Source organism: Furipterus horrens, unplaced genomic scaffold, assembly GCF_987537825.1.
Source record: "Furipterus horrens unplaced genomic scaffold, mFurHor1.1.pri manual_scaffold_1, whole genome shotgun sequence".
NCBI classification, from domain to species: domain Eukaryota; kingdom Metazoa; phylum Chordata; class Mammalia; order Chiroptera; family Furipteridae; genus Furipterus; species Furipterus horrens.
In genome coordinates this window covers 121,768,652-121,793,731 of record NW_028327171.1, presented here as the reverse complement: position 1 = coordinate 121,793,731, position 25,080 = coordinate 121,768,652, and the positions used below count along the sequence as shown (strand labels likewise).

Here is a 25,080-nt window from a genome sequence, read left to right as displayed (position 1 = left end):
CTCATTGCATTGTAAACAGTTAAAATCTTATCTCAGATATATCAGTAATTTAGTTGGTACAGAGAATTTTGGCACAAAATTATGGTATGTGAGACTAAATATAAGTAATGATTGCTTGCTTCAGCAGTACATATACTAAAATTGGAGTGCTACAGAGGAATTAGCATGGTCCCTGCACAAGGATGACATGCAAATTCGTGAAGTGTCTCATATTTTTTAAGAAATAATAGAGGGGACTTCCGGCCAAGATGGAGGCTTAGACGGACACGCTAGGTCTCCCTCTACAACTATACAGGAATACAACTACTTCAAAACAAAGGATAACTAGAAATTCCAGAAAATAAAACTACACGGAAGTCCAACATATGAAGTTATAAACCAACGGTGCCATTTGGGCAGGTAAGAGTTAAAGTGGGCAGTGCTGTTTGCGGTCGCACCCGGAGCGGCGGGCGGCGAGGAGTCCCGGTGGCCAAGCCCCTGGCCTGGCGGTGCGCGACCCTGCGAGGAGTCCCGGTGGCCAAGTCCCTGGCGGTGCGCGACCCCGGCGAGGAGTCCCGGTGGCCAAGTCCCTGGGGGTGCGCGACTCCGGAGCTGGGGAGAGCGGCTACGCAAGCCCCTGGCGGTGCGCGACCCCGGCGAGGAGTCCCGGTGGCCAAGTCCCTGGCGGTGCGCGACCCTGGCGAGGAGTCCCGGAGGCCAAGTCCCTGGCGGTGCGCGACCCCGGCGAGGAGTCCCGGTGGCCAAGTCCCGGGCGGTGCGCGACTCCGGAGCTGGGGAGAGCGGCCGCCGCATCGCCTTGAACAGTGAGGCCCAGGGGGGCGGGAGGACGGATCCCGGTCTCCTAGCTGAATAACTGTGTGAATCCATCTTGGACCCCCGCCCCCACAGAAAGCACCACAGGGCTGCGAAATAGGTCGCGGACAAGCAGGCGCCGGTCGCTAATTTGTGACGCGTACGCAGGCACTGCCCCCACAGCCAGCCCAAGAAAACAAAAAGCAACTGTCAAAATGAGGCAGGCAACTTTAGAAATACCGGTAACACAACTCACCAGGCAGCAGATAGAGAACCTGACAGATGAACAGATAAGAAACCTGTCAGAGGCTCAGTTCTGGGCCATTGTTATCAGGTGGCTTACAGAATTCACAAAAGAGCAGGAAAAAGATATGAAAGAAGCGAAAAACTTTCATAACGAAAGGAACAAAACCGCATACGAGATAGAAGGAAAGGAAATAAAATCCAGAGTTCATTTCAACAAACTGGAATTTGGAGAAGGAACAAGCAGTCAACCAATGCAGAGAGAGGAAATGGGAAGCAACAACGAAAGGATCAGAAACCTCTGGGACAGCTATAAAAGGCCCAACATAAGAATCATTGGTTTGCCAGAGAATGAGGAAGATGAACTAGAACTTGAAAAATTGAGTGAAAATATAATAAAGGAGAACTTCCCAGACTTGGGAAAGGGAATAGACCTGCAGGTCCAGGAAGCAAGGAGAGTTCCCAAGAGACTGGACCCAGGGAGAACCACTCCAAGACACATTATAATCAAAATGTCAAAAATTAAAGATAAAGAGAGAATCTTAAAAGCAGCAAGAGAGAAGAAAAGAATTATGTACAAAGGGGTCCCAATTAGACTATCAGCTGACTTCTCAAGGGAAACCCTACAGGCAAGAAGAAACTGGCAAGAAATATTCAAAGTAATGAAAATCCAAAACCTACAACCACGAATACTCTATCCAGCGAAATTGTCATTCAGAATAGAAGGACAGAGAAAGTGTTTCCAGGACAAAATAAAACTGAAAGAGTTCATTAGATCCAAACCACTGTTATATGAGATGTTAAAGGGACTGGTTTAAAAAAAAAAACAGAAGCTAGGGAGATGAAACAAAGGCAAACTAAATAGGCAACGAGAGGGAAAGAGGAACTGTGGGTACGGGAAGCATATTGGGGGGAGGTCAACAGGGAGGGGGAATAGGGAAAGGGAGGGAGATGATATAGGAATTGGGGATCAAGGTAGGAGGGAATGGAATAGACGGAGAGAGGTTGGGAGGAACTGTATGCACAACTAATGGACATAATCTAAAAGGGGGGGACAACTGGAGGGAGGGGGGCCACCGGGTGGAGGGGAGCAGAGGGAAGGGAAATTGGCACAAATGTAATAATTTAATCAATAAAACACATTAAACCATTTAAAAAGAAATAATAGAGGAATGAATGAATGAACTAAAGGTAGTGATATAATCTCAATGTCCATTTGTATAAGAGCAAAATTAGAGTTTATAGTACTTGTTTTCAAGATGTAACAAAAAGTTACTGTAAGCAGTTTCACTCCTAGTATGTCCCAAGAGAATTGAAAACATGTCCACACACAGAAGTTAGTGCCGAGATGTTCATAGCAGCATTATTCATAATATCTAAAAAGTGGAGTCAATGCAAATATTTATCAACTAATGAATGAATTAACCAAAAGTGTTTATTTATACAATGGAATATTATTCAGCAATAAAAAGGGATGCTATATTACTTCATACCTGGTAAGAGGGGGGTAATAAAGGAGACAAGAACATGTATTGATGAGGATGCAAAGGAATTTGAACCCTCATACATAGATGGTGGGAATGTAAAAATTTGCAGCCATTATGAAAATAAATCTGGCAATTCCTTCAAAATGTAAACATAGTGTTACCATTTACCAAACAATACCACTTATATACTGGAGAGAATTGAAGCACATATTTACACAAAAACTTGAAATGAATGTTCATAGCAGTATTATTATAATAGCCAAAGGATAGAAACAACCAAATGTCAGCTATAAAAGTGGAGTGAAGTACAGTTACATGCTACAATGTGGGTGAACATTAGAAGCATTATGTAGCAGTGCTTCCTTAACCCATAGTTTCGCTTTCCAGACTTTCAGTTACTTGCATTCCTGAAATACTAAATGGAAAGTTGCAGAAATAAACAATTCATAAGTTTTAAGTTGCTCACCATTCTTAGTTGTATGATGAAATCTCATGCCATGCCACCCAGGACATTGTGAATCATGTCTTTGTCCAGCATATCCATGCTGTATACAATACCTGACTCTTAGTCCTTAGTAGTTCCTCATGACTATTATTTATGATCGCCGGAAGCTGATGATCCTCCTCATATATCACCAGAAGGTCAGTAGTACCCTAATGTTACATCACAATGCTTATATAATTCACCTCACTTCCTTTCCTCACGTAGGCATTGTATCATCTCACATGATCACCAGAAGAAGGGTGAATGTTGTACAATAAGGTATTTTGAGAGAGAGAGACCTCATTCACATACTTTCATTGAAGTATATTGTTATAATTACTTTATTATTGTTTTCTTACTGTGCATAATTTATAAATTAAACTTGATCATAGATATGTACAGGAAAGAGTATAGACATCCAATGGGGTCTTGGAATATATCTGTGGATGGGGAGGAGGAGGATGCTGTATTAAGTGAAAGAAGCTAGGCAGGAAAGATCACCTGTTGTTATGATTGTATTCATATGAATGTCCAAAACAAATCTATCTATAGAGACAGTAAGTAGATTAGTAGTGGCTAGAGCCTGTGGTAGTGACTGCTAATAAAAAGAAACAGGATTTCTTTTTGGGGTGATGCAAATATTCTGACATTATTTAATGTCGATGGTTATACAACATAGTGAATATACTAAAGTACTCTGAAATGTACACTCTAAAATGGTGAATTTTATATTGTGTGAAATATATCAGTTAAAATGCTATATAACAATAAAGCTGAGTCCATTGTGATGCACATTTTGAATTTTGATAAACATTACGAAGTTGTGCTACATTGAGGTGATATAATTTATATTCTTATAAGTTATGTACGAGTGCTGTTTTCCTCACATTCTTGCCATTGTAGTATGTCATTAAAAGTTTTAATCTTTATCAGTGTTATTGTTGAACAATGATAACCTAATGGAGACTATTACATTTCTCTGATTGTGATCAAGATTGAATATATTTTCATATATTGAAATGCCATTTTAGTTCCTGTCAACTTTGTGTTCTTATCTATTGTCTATTGTCTATTTTCCTGTTAGTGTTGGTCTTTTCTTATTGATTTTTGGAACTGCTTTAGATGTTATCTTTTACCCCCTTTGTTTTTCTTTCAACATAATGTGTTTTTACCATGAACAGTATCTACTATCTAGTACTGCTCATTATAGTATTCCTCCATTTTCTTGTTTTAAGCCTAGAAAGATCCTAAGTCCTATCCCAATGACATCATTGATGAGGTCTCTTAAATTTTTCATTGCTTATCATTGTACTTCTTCTCAACTATGTCAGATTAACATATATATTTGTATATGTATATTTATATGTGTTTGTATCTCTGATATCAGAATATTTCAATGAGGAAGTAAGACTTTGGATAGATTAACTGGTCCCAAATTTTGATTTTAGACAAGTATTAAAATAAAAGTAATTTATGACTTTCTCTAAAATGCGAAATACAAAGTCACTAGATGAATACTTAGATGGGTAGAAAGGGGAATAAATGTGTGGCTGTGTAGGGGAAACAAATTTGTTAAATAGGAGTGAAAATCAATTTTTGGCACAGAAACATGCCATTCCCCCCTTAACTGTGTGTTTAATTATTCAGCAGGTGTAATCAGTTCTTCAACAAATATTTTTGATATTGTATGCCACATCATGTACTAGGTGCTGACTATTCAGCTTTGAATTAATTAGATTTTATTCCCTTACCTCATGGAGTTCATAATCTAAATGAAAGGGATGGGTGATAAAAAGGTAAAAGAAACATTACAATGAAAAAAAACGTGTTATGGGCGAACTTAATTTTCCTTGCCTGTTTCTAGAAAATAAGTAAATAGAAGCTTTGTGACATACTTTTGATAGGGTGGTCAGTGAAGACCTTTCTGAAGAGGTAGCACAGGTAAATTTTTCTTAAGCTGAGACACAGGTAATAAAAGGAGTCACCCATGATAAAGCTGGACAAGGACATTCTATGCATTCAGGAAACATGGAATTACAGACCCTAAGATGGCATCATGAGTAACAGAAAGGTGGCATTATGGCTAGAGCTTAGTAAATTGAGGCAGAAGAGATAAGAAGAGACAATGCTAAGGACTTTGGACTTGCATCGAGAAATAAGAGATATTAAGCAAAGGAATGACATTATGTTTTAAAAGAGTACTCTAGAAAGATGGAGGATGAAGAAGGTGGTAAGAAAATAAGCAGAGACAGTAATTAAGAGGCTGTGGCCAGAGCAATACCAGAAATAAGGATTGTGGCAGACTACATGGAAAGGAATTGTTAACTTCTAGGTATGGTTTGAAGGTTGAATCAGCTGACTTTGATATGTTGGATATTAGAGATAGTGGAAAGAAAGATACATGGATTACTCTCAACCATTTGCTATTAAAATCTATTTATGTGCGCTTCATGAAATCAAGTATGAAAGGTAAGGATTATAAATACTAATATATAAGCTTATATTTGTGTAGTACTTTGAAAATACTGCCATATCTGTAACCTTATTTTGGGTTCTTTAATTTTTTAAATTGAAATATGTTAGCAGTTGAAATATTATTTGAATCTAGTTAGTTTTCTAAAATAGAGCCTTACTGGCATTCAGAAGTGTTGAGGCTATTTAAATTCTCACACACAAAAAGCAGTCTTTCTCAGAACTAAACATTATCTCTTACAAATTAGTGTGGTTTTCTTTTGAGGTGTAGTTTTTTTTTAAGGAGTGGGGTAGAAGTTATAAAAAAATTAAATTTATTGATTTATTGATTTTTTTAGAAAGCGAGGGGATGGGGGAGAGAAACATCTGCTATTCCACTTATTTATGCATTCATTGGTTGATTCTTTTATTGTTTTTCAAAAATTTTTAAATTTATTTTTAGATAGAGGGAAAGGGAGGGAGAAAGGTAGAGAAACATCGACTGGTTGCCTCTTATATGCACCCCAGCTAGGGACTGGGCCTGCAAACCAGAGATGTACCCTGACCAGGCCTCAAAACCCACAACTTTGGTGTATTGGGATGATGCTTTAACCAACTGAACTACCCAGCCAGGACTGCAAAATTTTTCTTAAGGGCAGATTTTCCTGATGTGTAAATTTTGTCTGAATCAGAGCATAAGGCCAAACATAGTTTTATGAAACAAAGAGAATTTTTTAAATTTGCCATATTCTTATATAATATAATCAAATTAACAGAAATCACATTAGATTGCAGTCATTATAAACATTTTTACTTTTGGAATAGAGGTTATTGCACACTGTTTAATTTGATATGAAATTAAAATAAAAATCTTAAAGCCAACATAAATGCATTCAGTACTTACTAGCATAATTTTGTTATATTTGATATCAAAATTATATTTTCCTACCTAGGCCTTTTCAGAAATGCAGTTTTTATCATTAATCTTGAACTGGAACAGATTTGCATGAATCAGTGGAAAAATGAAATTAGTCTCATTTTTTTTATTTTTCAGAGGTGGCTGGATCCAAACAAACCAATAAGGAAGCAGCTAAAGAGTGAGCATACATATTTACTTGATGTTTTGCAAGTATACTTTATAAAGATAAAGGGTTAATATAATCGATTAATTAGAACTGCTTTTATTAATTCTAGGAGGCTCTCCTTACAATTTGAACTTTAGAGTCAAATTTTTTGTAAGTGACCCAAGCAAGTTACAAGAAGAATATACAAGGTGAGTTTATGGAGTATATTTTTCTTGAAAATATTGTCAAAACTATTATGAAATTTTGAAATTAATTAGACTAAAATAGATTGCCATGCCATAATCTTGAGTTTACCAGCAGTACATGTACTAGGTTATAGATGTTTAAAGAAAACAGTTTCCTTTCCTCTTGGATGACTGGGAGTGCTTTAGGAGATTGGAACTCCAGGGCTACCCCATCCAGTCACGAGCAGCCTCCTGAGCTACATAAATATTAAATTTTCTACTTGTGAAAAATGGTTAAGCAGCATTGCTGTAACTAATTGAAGTACATAATAAGATGCTGCTGCAGTTTAAGTGGTGCTACATGAGAATTGTGCCTGCCTTTTTTCCCATGTAAACAGTATTCTATATACAGTTGCCCCTTAAAAAACATGGAGGTTAAGGGGCATAGACCACCTTTGCAGCAGAAATCCGCATATAACTTAAGTTGGCCCTCTGCATTAGCTGATTCCCAACTGCAGATTGAAAGTACAAGAATGGCCCAGATGAGCATTTTGATACTGTATGAAGGTCAGGTGAACTGTTTAAGGTAGCAATGCGTAGTGGGAATAATCACAGTGTGGTAACTGTTGTTACTAAAATAACCTGAGTGATAACTGTGTGTCTCTTGAAAGACATAATTAGTAATTTGTTAACAAAATAAGACAGAATGAATATTATATTAGCATATTATGCCTTCCATAAAAGTATCAGATATAAGAATATAGGTCAGTGATTATATTCAGAATTACTCTAAAAGATAGGTGCCAAATTTAAAATTTGTACCTAAAGCTACCTCCTCTAGAATACTGTGGTGAAGCAGAAAAACAGAAGAATAAATTAAAGATATTTCCCTGTACCTGCCAATCCTCAGGTATTTGTGGAGTAGGGTTTTCAGTAGACCAAGTAAGAAAAATTAGATCGACATCCTTTAGAGCTCTTTTCTGTGGGTTTTTTGGGGGGAGAGAGGGTGTGTTATTTTTTTATAACAGGACAACTCAAGAATATATAGGCCCTGGATTAGGCAGTCCTAACATTACAATGGGGGAAAAACTGGGACAACTGTAATAGAACAACAATAAAAAAAGAAATTGAAAAAATATATATATATATTTGAAACTAATATCCACGCTAGTTTATCTTGAAAAGCAAAATTGTGTTATAGGACTATCTTTTAGTTTAATACTGTAACACTTAATCAGGTTTTGTTTTGTTAACTAAAATAACAGGACTTTTAGTATAGAGTAAAACCTAATTTTGACCCTTGCCGGTGTGACTCACTTGGTTGGAGCATTTTCCCATTACCAAAAGGTTGCAGGTTTGTAATGCAGGAATCCAAACTGGGAAGCTGTACTTATTTATGTTCATGATACTCTGGAAAAAAAAAAAAACCACCAAGAAGACCAGCAGATGTGGACATGCCATTTATTACTCACATTACAGAGGAGTGCACCAATGGCGGTGGATCAGGCGGGAGAGGCTACACTCACCTACAGCCTTGGTGCTACTTACTAGGTAGGGAGGAAGTAGTGGCAGCAAGGAAGGAGCCAAACTAGCATGTGAAAATAAATGCTACAGGGTTGTGTTCAACACAGGGGCTTTGAGAAGGCTAAGACTCCAAATACAGGCTCTTTTCCTCATTTCTTATGACTGCTTATCAGGCAACCACCTATTCTCTGAAGTCATGGAGGGGCCATGAACTGAGCTCTACTACACAGGGTTCGACTCCCAGGCAGGGCACATACCTGGGTTTAAGATTTGATTCCCCGGTTCAAGCATGTACAGAAGGCAACCAGTTGATGTTTTTCTCTCACATCGATGTTTTTCTCTCTTCCTCTCTCTCTAAAAGCAATGAAAAAATATCCTCAGGTAAAGATTAAAACAAAACAAAAAAAAAAAAACAAAACTAATTTTGGATGAACTTTAAGGAAACTAGTCTGATTTAATAAAAATTCTGATTATAAAACATTTAAAAATTATTTTTAATTTCCTGGTACATATCACTTGAAATCAAGTAGCAAAGTATTCTATAATATGATTTAGTAATCAGATTTTTAAATGTATAATAAATATTTGTAATTAAGAGATCAATAAACTTAAATTGGATTCCTAATGTATTTAATGTTTATGAAAAGTTTGTTAGCATAAGCAATTAAAATATTGTCAATTATAGACATAGTCATAATTTACTTCACTAAAAATCTGAGTTTCTTTTTTTTTAAAGTTCTACTTTTTAAAAAAAATTTATTTGTTTATTTATTTTTAGAGAGAGGGAGAGAAACATCACTGTGTGGTTGCCTCTCACTCGCGCCCCTAACTGGGGACCTGACGTGCAACCTAGTCATGTGCCCTGACTGGGAATCGAACCAGCAACACTACACTCGCAGGCCGACGCTCAATCCACTGAACCACTGAATTTCTTTTTTTAAGTGTATTTTATTGATTATACTATTATAGTTGTCCCAGTTTTTTATCCCTTTGCTCCCCTCTGCCCAATACCCACCTTCCCTCCACCAGTCCTACCGCTACTTAGTTCATGTCCATGGGTCATGCATATAAGTACTTTGGCGTCACCCTTTCCTATATTATTCTTAACTTCCCCTTGTCTTATTTTGTACCAACCAATTATGCTTCTTAATCCCTGCACCATTTACCCATCTCTCCCCCTTCCCCCTCCCAGCTGATAACCTTCTAAACGATCTCCATACCTATGATTCTGTTCCTGTTCTCATTGTTTGCTTAGTTTATTTTTGTTTTGTTTTGTTTTTTAGATTCAGTTGTTGATAGTTGTGAGTTCATTGTCATTTTAAAGTTCATAGTTGTGATCTTCCTTTTCTTAAATGTGTCCCTTTAACATTTCATATAATTATAAGATGATGTTGATGATGAACTCCTTCAGCTTTACTTTGTCTGGGAAGCACTTTATCTGCCCTTCCATTCTAATTGATACCTTTGCTGGATTAGAGTAGTCTTGGTTATATAGGTCCTTGCTTTTCATCACTTTGAGTACTTCTTGCCAGTCCCTTCTTGCCTGCAAAGTTTCTTTTGAGAAATCAGCTGATAGCCTTCTGGAAACTTTTATAGATAACTCTTCTTTTGCTGCTTTTAAGATTCTCTCTTTATCTTTAACCTTTGGCTTTTAATGATGATGTGTCTTGGTGTGGTCCTCTTTGGGTCTAGCTTGTTTGGGACTCTGTGCTTCCTGGATTTGTATGTCTATTTCCTTCTCCAAATAAGGACGTTTTCCTTCAATGTTTTTTCATGTAAGTTTTCAATTTCTTGCTCTTCCTCTTCTCCTTCTGACACCCCTTGATTCGGATGTTGGCACATTTGAAGTTGTCCCAGAGGTTCCTAAGCCTCTCCTTGTTTTTTCCAATTCTTTTTTCCTCCTTCTGTACAGATTGACTGTTTCTTTCCTTCTTATGTTCCAAATCATTGATTTGAACCCTGGTTTCTTTCCCTTCATCACTGGCTTTGTGTGGATATTCCTTCTTTTCACTTAGCATAGCCTTCATTTCTTCCCTTATGCATTTGTCATACTTAGTCTTGTCTGTCAAGTCTGTGAGCATCGTTAGTCTGTGTCTGTTAGGTTGGCTCTCTCCTTGTCACTATGTTCTCCCACTGAAACTTGATCTGCTTCCTCCTTTGGGCTGTCCTTCTCTGTCTCCTCAACTTTACCACCTTCTGTGTTTGTCTGTCTTTGGTAGAGCTGTTGCACCTGTTATGTTTTAACCCTTTGAGTGCCAACATTGCTGTGAGCAATGCTGACAAATTTTCCCAAAAGTGCCAGCGTTGCTCCCAGTGACTCTTTTTTCCAATGGTTATAAATGTAAATAACAATGGAATAATTCGTATTTTATGTTTTGTTCTCTTTTTTTTGTACCTCAGGTTATATATTGATATAACTTTTTCTCATGTTGATTGAAATTTCAAATTTTTACACTTGTTCAAATACTGACATATTGATGTTTTTATAGACATTTTTCATAAACTCTGCATTTCTCAGCAAAATAGCCTGGCATTTCTCACACGAATTTTAAGAATTACTCATGGCACTCAGAGAGTTAAGGGGAAGAGCCTTAGGTATTTGTCAGTGTGGGGCAACCTGTTTCACCATGTGGCACTGTATGTGGGGAGGGATCAGAGAAGGAACAAAGCTGCTTGCTCAGCACTCTCCCGTTTTCCAGGCACTTCTCCCACTTCCCGTATTTAAACAAGCACACTGCTGAGAGTCACACAGTTTCCTCTGCCACCCCAACACCCACTAGTTTTCACAGTCAGAAGCAGTGTGGCTCTCCCATGCCCCGGAACCTTGAACTTCGCAGTGTGGTCTGGGGCTGGGATCGTTTCCCAGGGTTCCCTCCTGACTTCTATAATGTGTGACTGAGCTTTACACTGGCCAGCCACAGCCACTGTGCCGCTGCTGGCACAAGGTGTGCTCTCCGCCCTGGCTCTGCCCCTCCTACCTGTCTAGATGAGTATTTCTTCTTCCTTTTTTTTTTGTTGGACTTTCATTCAGTTTGATTTTCTGGAGCTTCTGGTTGTTTTTATAGTTTTGAGGTAGATGTATTCCTTCTTAGTTGTGAAGGGAGATGCAGCGTGTCTACCTACGCCTCCATCTTAGCTGGAAGTCTGTCTTTGAATTTCTTAACAGAACTCAAATGTGTTGATATCTTTATAGCCTATGTTGAAAACATAATCAAGGAATAAATGTCTCACTTAAAATTAAGTCAAAATGTCTTCCAGAAGTAGAAGAAAGTAAAGTCAAATTTGATAGTAATTGAGGAATTGATTTGTGCTCAGTCCATCAACCTAGAAAATTATCTTTGTTTACACTAGAAATAATGCATTATTCAAAATCCTTTATAATGGATTTATAATCTTGTAACTGGCACTATTTGGTAAAATGGGGTAAGTGGCTAATTTTTATTTTATTACTGTAGTTTATATTATACATTATTGATTCTCTACTGATTACAAATAAGAATCACTTAGGGTAGCTCTTACCTGGCCACACCCCTAGATACTCTGATTTAATAGGTCTCAGATAGGACCTGTGCATAAGCATTACAAGCTTCCGGGTGATTCTGATGTGGCACAAGGTTTAAGAAGTACTCCTTTTAGAACGTTAGTGCTTAGGTAACCTTAATGTGATGGTCCTGATTAATAGTAATCAGACACCCTTAGCCACAGTTGGTACTTAAAAGGATAAGTATAACCCCTCCAAAACAGGAAATCTGCTCTACCTCCTTACCTTGAGATTCCATTTTAGGTTAGTGGTGAAAAAGAATGGATTAAACGTCATTTAGTGCCTTGGCTGGTGTGGCTCAGATTGAGCACAGCCCTGAGCCAGTGCGATTCCCAGTCAGGGCGCATGCCTGGGTTGTGGGCCAGATCTCCGGTTGGAGGCATTCGAGAGGCAACCAGTCAGTGTTTCTCTTGCATATTGATGTTTGTCTCCTCTTTCTCCCTCCTTTCCCCTCTGTGCCCCCCCCCCCTTTTTTTAATCTTTAAAAAACATAAATAAATAAATGTCATTTAGTATTGCTGGCATCATTGGAATTGGAGTTTTCTCAGGAGCCATGAGAATACAAATGACATTATTTTCATATCTTTTTATTAGTACATGATAGGTATTTAGTTTATGGTTTTAGTTATTGTCTGGATTAGAAAAGTTATTTTGATATTTATATTTATTTCAATCACTATTAATCTATTTTAAAGGTCTAATTGTCTTTAAAAATTAGGCTTTTATTTTTCTTTTTAGTGCCCCTGAGATACATATATTAGGCAAGTGTTTCTACTTTGTTTTACAAATACAGAAACTAAGGCTCAGCCAAATTTTAAGTAATTTGCCAAAGATCACAGGCTGGCTATGCTTTGGACTAATAGCTTAGGTTTAGCTTTTCTGGTTTCCACTCCGTCAGTCCTTAATGATTAGTATGTAAGTAAAATTCAACATGCATAGGTATTATTTGTGTAGCATTTACAATATTATGTCAAGAATATACATGACCTTTCAACCCTAACTATAAGATTGTTTTCCACTAGGAACCTTTAACTTTTAATTATAAAACTAAGTAGGCTGCATAGAAATATGTTGTCTTAGACTGTGTAATAATAATATTTATATTATTATGTATTAAGCCTCAGAGACTTTATTAATATATGAAGTCAGGATATTTGTATCAGCCTTTAAAAATTGTTTTTCTAATCAATATCAGATTCCCTGAAACCCTTAATTACATTTTTTGGTAATTTGAATTGTCATGGAGCTCTTGAATGACTTTAACCAATGAAACAACTAAAATTTTTAATGATTTTTGACTCTTGAAATATGTATAGTTTTTTATTGGGGTGAAATAAAAGTCTGTAAATTCCCTATTTAAACATGTAAAGCCACAAATTGTGGTTTTCTGTCAACATCATACAGCGCAGGTGGTTTTGCCCAACCGTTGATTTATCTATGAGAGAATGACTTCACCCACTAGCCAGGGTCAGGACAAAGCGATCTTGTAAGCAGCCTCAGTATTCGTGTTATAGGATGCCTTTTTGTTGGTGATTTTAAAGGAAATTGGGTACTTGGCAATTCTAATAATAATAGAGCAATAATAGGGAAAAAACTTACATGGGTTTTTATTTGTTTTGTTTTTTTCTGATCAAAGAGAGCTTTCTTAACTCAAATGGAAAGGTTATTCTCTACAATTAGTATGTCTTGGTGCCTAATAAGATAATCAACACATAGGCCTGTCCTTACAGTTGACTTCCTATCTCAGCAGAAATAATGATTTTCTTCAGCTGCTCTATAGTGCATTGTTTCTGTCAGCTCTCCTATATCTCTTTGCTGTGTTTCCCAGTCCTATTACTTTCTGCATACATCAATCAGTAGAGTATTTCTTTCTAACCTTCTCCCTCGTTTATATAACTCTTAATAAACTTCAGGAGTTTTATAATGGATCTTGTGGAAACAATATTTGCAGTACAAAATTTCATTTATCAAAGAATTGTAAAACTTGGATTCATGAATTTATGAAAGCTTATTTTAAAATCTTTTCATGTATTACTATGTTTATTATAGGAGTAAATACTTAAATATTTCCATTTTATTAATGTAAGTTTACAGTTTTTAATCTCTAAATGTTACAATTATAGTAAATGCTAAATATCTTTTCTTTTTTAAGGTACCAGTATTTTCTGCAAATTAAACAAGACATTCTTACTGGAAGGTGGGCTATTTTAAATTCTTAGTAATGAGGTTTTAAAATACTCTTATTTTTTAAGTAATTATTATTTAAGTAATTCATGATCTCTGCAAAAAATTACTATTGAAAAATGGTTACATATAACATGAGTTGCTTTCATTAAATAAAAGTATTACTTAATAGAATATATGTCATGGAAATTTCAAGTGTGAATAGTATAATATAAATTGTAGTACTTTTGAAATTATTGTGTTTAATTTTGGGGTATGTATTTTCTGTTTTGTTTTGTTAGATTGCCTTGTCCTTATAATACTGCTGCCCTTTTGGCTTCATTTGCTGTTCAGTGTAAGTATCAGTCCACTTTTTAAAAAAGATTTTATTTATTTATTTTTAGAGAATGGGGAAGGGTGGGAGAAAGAGAGGGAGAGAAACAAACATCAATTGCATCCCAACGTGAATCTGAACCCGCAACCCAGGCATGTGCCCTGACCCAAGGAATCAAACCAGCAAACTTTTGCTTTGTGGAACTACACCCAACCAACTAAGCCTCACTGGCCAGGGCAGTATTAGCCAACTTTTGAGGCAAATAACATGTGTAATTGCATTATTTGTGTTAATAATACATTGCCTTTAATAAGTAAATCATTTAGAAATAAGTTATTATGAAGAAGAAAGTTGCTGCAGAGAAAATGTAATGAAACATCCAATTAGTTAGCCATTACTTTGATTCCAAAAAACAAATTCTAAAGCTGTTTGAGATCTAGAAAAATGTTATATGTATTGTTATAACTTATTTAAATTGTAACAGCAGAAACATAAATATTTCCTTCCAGAAATATAATGAAATTCATGACATTGCTGATTTGGCTATAATAAAATTTTAAGTCTGTTTATTAAAGTGAGTATTTTTCTTCTATGTATTAGCTGAACTTGGAGACTACAATCAGTCAGAAAACTTGCCAGGCTACCTCTCAGATTATTCTTTCATTCCTAATCAACCTCAAGATTTTGAAAAAGAAATTACAAAATTACATCAGCAACATATGTAAGGATTTATTTAATTTTCTACTTATTTGGTAAACTTCTTAATGACCTCTTTCTAGAGAAATGTTTTAAATTTTTTTACTTAAATTTTTTAAAAGGTTTTTATTTATTTATTTATCTATTTATTTATCTATTTATTAGTGTAAGGGAAGGAAAAAGAGGAGAGAAACATCAATATGTCATTATGCCTCTTGTGCGCCTCCAACTGGGAACATGGCCTGCAACCCAAGAATGTGCCCTGACTGGGAATCAAACTGGCAACCCTTTGGCTCACAGGCCAGTGCTCAATCAGCTGAGCCACACCAGCCAGGGCTTAAATTATTTCTAATGTGATCGTCATATTTATTTAATGTAGAACAGTTACTATTAGAAAAATAGTATGTTATGATTGATATAAAGAAATTTAGGTGATCTATATAAAAGAAAAATCATTGTTTATTTAGCGTGAGACTTATTTTCATTTCCATTAAGAAGTGTAAAGGTATATATAACAAATTTATTTGCTATTATGAACAGTTGCCAGTTTCATTATATAATGTTTTTTATCCTATATAAAGTGTGTGTATGTGTTGTATGTATATATACAATTCTCATGTGTGTATGTGTATGAAGTGTTTTTTTTACATAAAGTTGCCAGCACTATATATGTAAAGTTTATTTTAAGTGTATTTTATTAATTATGTTGTAACATTTGTCCCAATTTCTTTTCCCTTTACTCCCCTTTGCCCAGTACTCCCCTTCCCTCCAGCAGTCCTGTCCCCGCTTAGTTCATGTCCATGGGTCGTACGTATAAGTTCTTTAGCTTCACCCATTCCTATGTCATTCTTAACTTCCCCCTCTCTATTTTGTACCAACAAATAATGCTTTTAATCCCTGCACCATTTCCCCATCTCTTCCTCTTCCCCCTCTCAGCTGATAACCCTCCAAATGATCCCCGTACCTATGATTCTGTTCCTATTTTGGTTTGAGTAGTTGGATTTTGTTTTTTGTTTTTTTTTTTTTAGATTCGGTTGTTGATAGTTGTGAGTCTGTTGTCGTTTTAATGGTCATAGTTTTTATTTATATATTTATTTTTTAAATAAGCCCCTTTAACATTTCATATGGCATGGTGATGATGAACTCCTTTAGCTTTACCTTGTCTGGGAAGCACTTTATCTGCCCACCCATTCTAAATGATAGCTTTGCTGGATAGAGTAATCTTAGGTGTAGGTCCTTGCTATTCAACACATTGAATACTTTTTCCCAGTCTCTTCTTTCGTGTAAAGTTTCTTCTGAGAAATCAGCTGATAGTCTTATAGGCACGACTTGAAGGTAAATCTCTGCCTTTCTCTTCCTGTTTTTAAGATTCTCTCTTTATCTTTAACCTTTGGCTTTTTAATTATGTTGTTTCTTGAAGTGGTCCTCTTTGGGTCTAGCTTGTTTGGGACTCTGTGTGTCTTGGACTTGTATGTCTATTTCCTTTGCCAAATTTGGGGAGTTTTTCTTCATTACTTTTTCACATAAGCTTTCAAGTTCTTGCTCTTCCTCTTCTCCTCCTGGCACCCCTATGATCCTGATGTTGGCACATTTAAAGTTGTCCCAGAGGTTCCTAAGCCTCTCCTCATTTTTTTCAGTTCTTATTTCCTCATTCTGTACTGGTTGACTTTTTTTCTTTCTTATGTTCCAATTTCATTGATTTGAAACCCGGTTTCCTTCCCTTCACCATTGGTTTTGTGTGGATTTTCCTTCGTTTCATCTAGCCTAGTCCTTCATTTCTTCCTTTCTGCATTTGCTATACTTAAGCATATCTGTCAAGTCTGTGAGCATCTTTAACACCAGTAATTTGTACTCTACGTCTGTTAGGTTGGCGATCTTGTCTTTGCTCTGTTCTTCCACTGGAACCTTGATCCATTCCCTCTTTGGGCCATACATTTCTGTCTCCTCAACTTGACAGCCTCCTTTGTTTGTTTGCTTCTGTGTCTTAAGTAGAGCTGTTGCACCTGTTACATTATGTAAAAGGTGGAGCCTTAAGTATTCATCAGTATATGGGGAACTGTTTCACCATGTCGTGGCACTGTATGTGGGGGAGGGGCCTGAGTGAAAAATGCCACTTCCTCAACACTCACCACTCTTCCAGGCACTTCTCCCACTTCCTGTATGGGATTGAAACCCCTGTAGCTGTTGCCCTGCCCTTTGTTCACAAAGTGGGTGGGCCTGCAGACATTCTAGGACCGTGCGGGCCCTTTAAACAAGTAGACTCTGCTAATATAACTGACAATTTCTTCCTCCACCGCAGCCTGCACTGGTTTGCACAATCAGAAACAATGAGCCTGTATTTACCCCAGCACTGGAGCTGTGAGCTGTGTGCTCTGGTCTGGTGCTGGGAGCGCTCCCCAGGTGTCCTTCCCTAATTTTTAAAACACGTCTCTGCACTTTCCGCCAGCCTACCACTTCCACCGCTGCTGCCACCACCACACTGCTTCCTCTTCACCCTTCTTACCTGTCTGGATGAGTATTTCTTCTTTATATCTTTGTTTGTAGGACTTTCATGCAGCTCAATTTTCTGGAACTTCTGGTTGTCTCTAGTTTTGAGGTACAGTAGTCCCTCTCTATATCGCGGTTCACTTATCATGGCTTCACTGTGTTGCGGGACTTTAAAAATATTATATTTAATTATTTATCGCAGATTTTTCTCTATCGCGGGATTTTGCAGTCCTGTATATGTATGTAGTTAAAGTTACATAGGTTTAAAAATGTAGAATAAATGTAAGGTTCCTACTTCGCGGTGGGGGGGTGGGAGGTGTCTAGAACGTAATACCCGCGATAAGTGAGGGAATACTACAGTGGTAGTATTATCGTGGGTATTACGTTCTAGACACCCACCCCACGATAGGTGAAAATCCGCGAAATAGGAACCTTACATTTATTTTAGTATTTATATGTATTTTAAGGCTTTATAAACCCTTCCCACACACTTATAAACCGTTTCTAGTACCTTATTAACCTTTCCCACTCCCTTATTAACCTTTTCCACACTTTTATAAACACTACTTACGTTCTTAAACATATTCTACACTCTTAAACCTACGTAACTTTAACAACATACGTATACAGTACTGTAAAATTTTATATGGGTACTCACCAGTGAAGTGTACTACAACCTGAATGATGATAATGATGAATTAGCTGTGCAGTACTGATGACGATGAAGATGATGAAGATGAGATGAATGTACTGCACAGCAAAGAAGAGCATTACAGCTCTTCTAAAGGCACCACTTTGTCAGGCACTTCTTCACGTGATGCAGTAGTATCTTCGGCCTCGTCCGTAACTTCTACTTCTGCTAAAGCCATAGGTGTAACTGACCTCTTCGTTCGAGTGATGAACATAGTTATGGGGAGTTGCTGGCACTGCTGCTTCTTCTGATTGAGAATGTTTTTATAAACTGACATGGCACCGTCGATTGAATTTGCAAACTGCAATGCACGAACCATATGGGGGTCCCATTCTTCAGCCACTCATTGAAGTTCTCTGTCCATTCTGACCATGGTTGCAAGACGATCAGGTGTTAGGCCAACCTCCTCCTCTTCTTTAACCCATTGTTCATCTTGTTTCTCATCCTCTTCTTCACCTGCTGACTCAGTCAGCTCATCCAGGTCTTCATCTGTCAGCGGTTGAGAGTGCACATCAGTCAGGGTATTTACGTCTGCAGTACTCATGTCACTGAAGCCCTCTCCTCCCAGTATTTTTGCCAGCTTCACGGCCTTATCCACTGCTGAGTGATGGATTTAATCAAGAGAGAATCCCTTGTTATCATGGACCACTTCTGGCTACATTTTTTTCCAGCTGGTATTCAGAGTCTCACTCTTCATCTCCTTTATGGCCTTTTGAATATTTTGGAGACACGATGCAACTGTGTATTCATGCCAGTACGCTTTTAGCGAGAAGTCTTCATCCGAGTCCATAGCTTCAACGAGGTTTTGCAGGGCATTTCGAGTGTAGAGCGCCTTAAAAGCGCAAATAATGCCTTGATCCATTGGCTGAATGAGCGATGTGGTGTTCAGCAGCAAGAAGTCTATCTGGACACCATCATACGTCAGGTCGTCAGGTCGACAGCATGGCCTCTAGCTCTGCCTATTATCAGAAGCACTTTGAAATCAAGGCCTTTCTCTGCCAGATAAACCTTAACCTCTGGGATAAATCATTGATGAAACCAATCAGCCGTGAGGACTTTCGTGATCCAAGCCTTAAGGTTGTGCATCCAGTACACAGGCAACACATTCTTATTTTTGTTTCTTAGGGCCCTTGGGTTCTTGGACTCATAAATAAACCCTGGCTTTATCAAAAAGCCCGCAGCATTCCCACACATGATTAAAGTTACCCTATCTTTTTGGGCCTTGAAGCCAGGGGCTTTTGCTTCTTCCTTCATAATGAAAGTGCGAGGCGGCATCCGTTTCCAGAATAAGCCTGTTTCATCCATGTTGAAAACTTGTTCAGGCTTATGGCCTCCTTCCTCGATGATGTCTTTGAAATTGTTGTTCACGTACTCCTTGGCTCTGGCTTTATCTGCAGAGGCAGCCTCTCCATGCAGAGAAACGCTCTTGAGTTCAAAGCGTTTCTGAAATTTGTCAAACCAGCCCTTGCTGGCACTGAATGGGGTTGGTCTGGTTGGAGAAGCACTCGAAGGTCCTGCTTCAGCATCGTCGTCGTAGTCGTCCTCTTCTTCATTCTCATCACCGTCGTGATCATCCCTTTTTGCTGCTAAAGGATCATAAAGTTGCTTGGCCTTTGTCCAGATGGTGGTGTTTGTATCCAGAGAGAGATTCTTTTTTCTGCAATCTTTTATCCACACAGCTAGTGCAGACTCCATCTTCACAATGATCTTATTGCAGGAAGTAACCTCCCTCTTTGCTATTTTGTTGAAAGTCACTGATGCCGTAGACCTGATACTCTTCTCGTCCTTCTTTATATAGCAAACCGTAGACTCGTTGATCCCGTAATGGTGGCCAACAGACGCATAGCCTCTCCCTTCCTTCAACCTGTCGAGAAGTTCCACCTTCTCTTTTATGGTAAGCATCTTCCTCTGGTGCTTGGGTTCACTGCCAGAATCCTTAGAAGATGCAGAACATTTGGGTGACATCGTAGGGCTTGCAATAAATTCAGTCTTTAAGGAAAATTTCACAAAATACAACACCGCAGAGCAAAACTATGCACAGCGATCGGAGGTAGGAGAGAAGTGGACAAGGCGAGATGCTGAGCGTATGCGCACAGTGCGGGATAGCAGACAGACTGATGCTACGGGTACTGAGCCAGTCAGCGCCCAGGATACACAAGACAATACTCTGGTTGGTCGCCTTCCATCAATCAGCCAATCGTGTGCCCTGTACAATCTCACGCAGACAAACGAGCATGAGGGTACATCTCGTTTTCACCATAATGTATGTTTTCGTCCGCAAAAAATATACATACTGTAAACAGTGTGCAGCACTTCATTTCAATTTAACATACTTTTAATGTTAGAATCATTTATTATATCTTTTAATATATTTTTTGAAAAATTATAGGCAAAAATCATTAAAATCATAAATACTACACATATAAATACATATATCGTCGGCAGCCGTCCGTCTCGAGAGACGATGGTGTAGCTTCTTAAGAGTCTATCTGCACCGCCGAGAATGGCTGTGCAGTCCGACTCGGGAGTGACACAGTATCTGTCTCCTCCCGTGTTGAATCGACATCTTGTGATGACGCTGTAGTGTCCTCTCCAGTGAAGCTGAAGCTACAGAGCCTGGGCAGGGTGATATGGAGGGTCTGCTGTTGCCCATGCAGCAGACCCCCCCTCTCTTCGCAGCTGAAGGATCCAAGGGAAAGACGGAGTCAATACAGCTTGGCTTCAGGTGCGCCGCAGGAGTTGCCGGTGTTGACTACAACGTCAAACCGCCTTAGGGACTCCGGCTCCGGATTTTCTGTCGGGGTTTACTCCCTTAGCCTTTCCCCTGAAGAGGTATGCCGCAAGGCAGCGGAGGTTTTTTGGAGTCAGAGTTTTCCTTCTCTGAAATACATATATAGTACAGCAGAATCCCACGATATAGTGAAAAATCCGCAATAAGTGATTAAAAATAACACTTTTAAAATTCCCGCAATACAGTGAGGCCGCGTTAAGTGAACTACAATATAGAGGGACTGCTGTAGTTGTATCTCTTCTTAGTCGTGGAGGGAGATGCCGCGTGTCTATCTTGGCCAGAGTGTGAAAAGTTTTTCTTATTATATAAAGTTGCCAGGAATTTTAGAATATCAGTCTGTTACAATCTACTTAGCAATTTTTTCTCAATTTTTATTTGTGTGAAGGAAATCATTTTTGTTTAGTAATGAGCCAAGAAGAGAAAAGGAACTTTTGTAATACTAAATTAATTTTTAAAAAGTCCTTGAAGATAGCAGTTTTTCACTCATTACAATATTCAGGCAGAGATGATATGGGGGGAGGAGGTGCAGGTTGCCATTTGCAGCCAATGGCAAGGGCTGGCTTTCAGACCCAGTGAGATGGCAGCGATGGAAGGTGCTGATCAGAGGAACTGTTGTGTGCCTTGCAGTTACAGAAGAACCAGGCTCAGGGCTCTGTTCACAGAGGCTCTGGGTGTGGGGACAATGGGAGCCACAGGAAGCCCAAGGAGGAAGCCCCTGCAGTGGTGTGGTGGGAGGGGCAAGGAGCAAGTAGCCACCCTGCAACGTGACCTAGACTGCGGATGTGACGTGCTGACATTGCATGGGGGGCATGAGGAAGAGAGGGGAGCTAGGTGGGTGGAGATCAGGAGTTCAGGGTTAGATGTGCAGAGCTGAAATGTTAGACATCTGAGTGGAGTCCTAGCTGGACAGAGGGTCTGTGATCAGAGGAGAGGAGCAAATTTGGAAATTGTCCATGGAAGGACAGCCACGAAGCTAAATGAGGTCACCCAGGCATGACTGCCGATGCAGACAAGTCCCTGCACCATGGTATTTAGAGTTGGGAGTTGAGGAAGTGCCACCTCCACCTCCCCACCCCCAGGAACTGCTGTGAGAACAAGGAACGTGATTGCTGACAACTTTGTGAACCGCAGGGGCTGTGACGCCCTGTCAGGGAGACATGATGAGAGACCGCACCATAGGCTGCCTTCCCTGGAAGAAGGTTCCAGGGGGGAGATGTGCATGTGGAAAGTCAGTTGGGGGTGCTCTTGGGAGCAAGTCCTGTGGGGGCGCAAAGGCCGCAGGCCCACATGGAGGGAGAGTCCAACTGTGAACCTCAGGCAATTCCATGGGGAGCTTGGTTGGTGGCCCTCCAGCATAGCCCTGAATTCAGACACGAAGGCTCTGCATTGACCAGTCACTGGATGTGGCCTTCCTTGAGGGTGTGGCACACCCTTAGGCATGACAGCTCCCTCTGGCCCGACATCGGGGAAGCACAGGGTTCTGGGGCCTTGAGCATCCGATGCTGCCATGAGTTGGGGAGTGAGTGCCTCGGTCCTGAAGGGGGCCCAAAGCACCCCACTGAGGGAAGTGACCAGGTCCTTATAAGACTACTAAGAGAGTTGGTGCGTTTGGGGTTCCCTGGAGAGTCAGGACTAGTGGAATCCAGGAGCTGCGATGTGTCCTCGATCCAGGTTAGGTTTTCTTTTGTGTTGCAAGATTTCCACAGCTGGATTATATCAATTGAGAAAGCCTGGTTCCAGAGACTCACAGGACAGGCCTCACTTATGTCCAGGTATTGAGGGAGGAGGAGCAGAGGCCTGCAGGAGCCGAGAGCATCAGCCAGGGTGACAAGTGGCAGCATGCCCAGCTTGGGTGAATGCAAGGATAAGTGTTCCTCAGAAACTTCCAGAAAGACCAGGTAGGGACCCGTGTTAAAGTGTGGCTTTTGTGTTGTCAAGGAGACAGAGGTTTAGACTCTCATCACTCAGCTAGAAAAGAGAAGGGCAGCCTTCCCGAAGGCCAAGGAATTGAAGCCATGACTTTCTCAACTTTCCTCTGCTGTTTCCCTGGTCAGTGCATTGGATAACAAGGCCTACAGGGATTGAGCCATTTTCTAGCTCGGTCAGTGAAAGCCATGTCACTCTCTTTCCACCCAGATTCTTATAATGATATGTAATCATGCACATTATTTGTAGTAGTCAACATTAGGGCCTTAGTGCCAACAGATCTTACTCAAATCCTGGCTCAGGCACACATGAGCTGTGTGACCTTGGGTAAATCATTTTCCCTCTCTGAGACCCTGCTTCCTCATCTAGGGAGAATAACACCTATCTTATTGCAAGGGCACAGGCAAGAAAGCACCTTTTCTGTCTCTGCAGTTAGGGGCCCATGACTTGGGCCTGAGTGATGTGTCAGTTTCCCTGGCTCCCAGGGAGAGGACGGTACTTGGGTGCAGTGTTCCAGCAACCTCCCACTTGGGCAAGTTTCTTATTCCTGCCATGAGCACCACTGTTCCCCATCCAGCCAGTCTGCAGATAAGCCAGTGACAATGTTATCGCAGCTGCCAGGCCCTTTGGGGCATAATTCTTTTGTTGGGCAGTCTTGGCTCCTGCGGGGGTTCTGGGTGGATTGAGGTTTAGATGGGCTGCTGAGAGGGCTTGGGGCAGGGCCTGGCTCCCAGTAGACGCTCAGTGAGTGTTCACTGAGTGAGCACAGTCGTTGACCCAGAGCTCTGTAGGTGGTAGGCAAGACCTTCATCTGGAAAGAGCAAGACTGGAGTTGAAATGAGTGCTTACATGTCACTAAGTGATCCCATGCAAGTCACTTCACCTCTTGGAGCCTTTTAAAACCATCTTTCAAGTAGAGAAAATGATGACAATTGTGAACTGTAAAGTGCAACCCAAGTGTCCACCAATGGATAAATGGATAAAGAACATGTGATCCAAACATACAAAGGAATATTATTCAGCCTTAAAAAGGGAGGAAATTCAAATGCACACTACAATATGGATGCCTTAAAGATGCTGTACTAAGTGAAATGAACCAGAAACAAAAACACAAATGCCGTATGTTTCCACTTATATGAGGACCATAGAGTAGTCAGATTCATAGTGACAGAAAGCAGAATGGTGGTTTCCAGGGCCTTAGTGTTCATTCGGGACAGTTTCAGTTGGGGATGAAGAAAAAGTTCTGCCGATAGATCGTAGTAATGATTGTGCAATGTGAAAGTGCTAATGCCATTGAACTGTGCACTTAAAAATGGTAAATTACATGTTATGGGCACTTTTGTCATAATGCAAAAAATTTAAGAAGTGCTAGGTAATTACAATCTCCTGTGGGAAAACACAATTTACCTTAACCAGAATTGAGCCCTTCCACTTGCTGACATTATGAAATGTCTGAATCCTGAATAACTTAAAATTCTGGGTAAATTCTTAATGTCATCAACTTATTAGATGGTTATGGTGGCACTTTGGTGTCAAAAGGAGAGATGGTGTCTGTATTCGAATGTCCTAAAGTTGCTCAAGGTGGAGCTGCCACCCATTGAGATCTCATCTGTGCCTCTAAAATGCTTCCCAGTTCTCATTGTAGGTATTACTGTTACCCCCATAAGATTTGTGCCCTTAAGGGAGGGAAATGAAGTTCTTCCCTGTGGGTTGATAGAACGACCACACTAAAGCACTTAACCCAATGTTATAATAAATCTTTACCCTGGCTGGTTTGGCTCAGTGGATTGAGCGTCGGCCTGCGAGCTAAGTGTCGCTGGTTCGATCTTCCAGTCAGGGCACATCAGAGAAGGAAAACTCTGATTCCAAAAAACCTCCGCTGCCTTGCGGCATACTTCTTCAGGGGAAAGGCTAAGGGAGTAAACCCCGACAGAAAATCCGGAGCCGGAGTCCCTAAGGCGGTTTGACGTTGTAGTCAACACCGGCAACTCCTGCGGCGCACCTGAAGCCAAGCTGTATTGACTCCGTCTTTCCCTTGGATCCTTCAGCTGCGAAGAGAGGGGGGGTCTGCTGCATGGGCAACAGCAGACCCTCCATATCACCCTGCCCAGGCTCTGTAGCTTCATCGCAAGATGTCGATTCAACACGGGAGGAGACAGATACCGTGTCACTCCCGAGTCGGACTGCACAGCCATTCTCGGCGGTGCAGATAGACTCTTAA

At 39.8% G+C, this 25,080-nt stretch overlaps 1 protein-coding gene and 1 non-coding gene across 2 annotated transcripts in view; both read left to right on the top strand.

Annotated features, from left to right (window-relative positions):
* Positions 1-25,080, top strand: part of PTPN4 (protein tyrosine phosphatase non-receptor type 4) — a 290,817-nt gene that overhangs the window by 121,191 nt on the left and 144,546 nt on the right. The window contains exons 4-8 of the mRNA XM_090279321.1: positions 6,512-6,554; positions 6,652-6,730; positions 13,924-13,968; positions 14,237-14,289; positions 14,869-14,989. Of these exons, the coding sequence (XP_090135447.1) occupies positions 6,512-6,554; positions 6,652-6,730; positions 13,924-13,968; positions 14,237-14,289; positions 14,869-14,989 (341 nt within the window). The remainder of the gene's footprint in view (positions 1-6,511; positions 6,555-6,651; positions 6,731-13,923; positions 13,969-14,236; positions 14,290-14,868; positions 14,990-25,080) is intronic.
* Positions 112-217, top strand: LOC150021859 (U6 spliceosomal RNA). Its single transcript, XR_016513453.1, has one exon. It is a non-coding gene; the product is annotated as a U6 spliceosomal RNA (small nuclear RNA).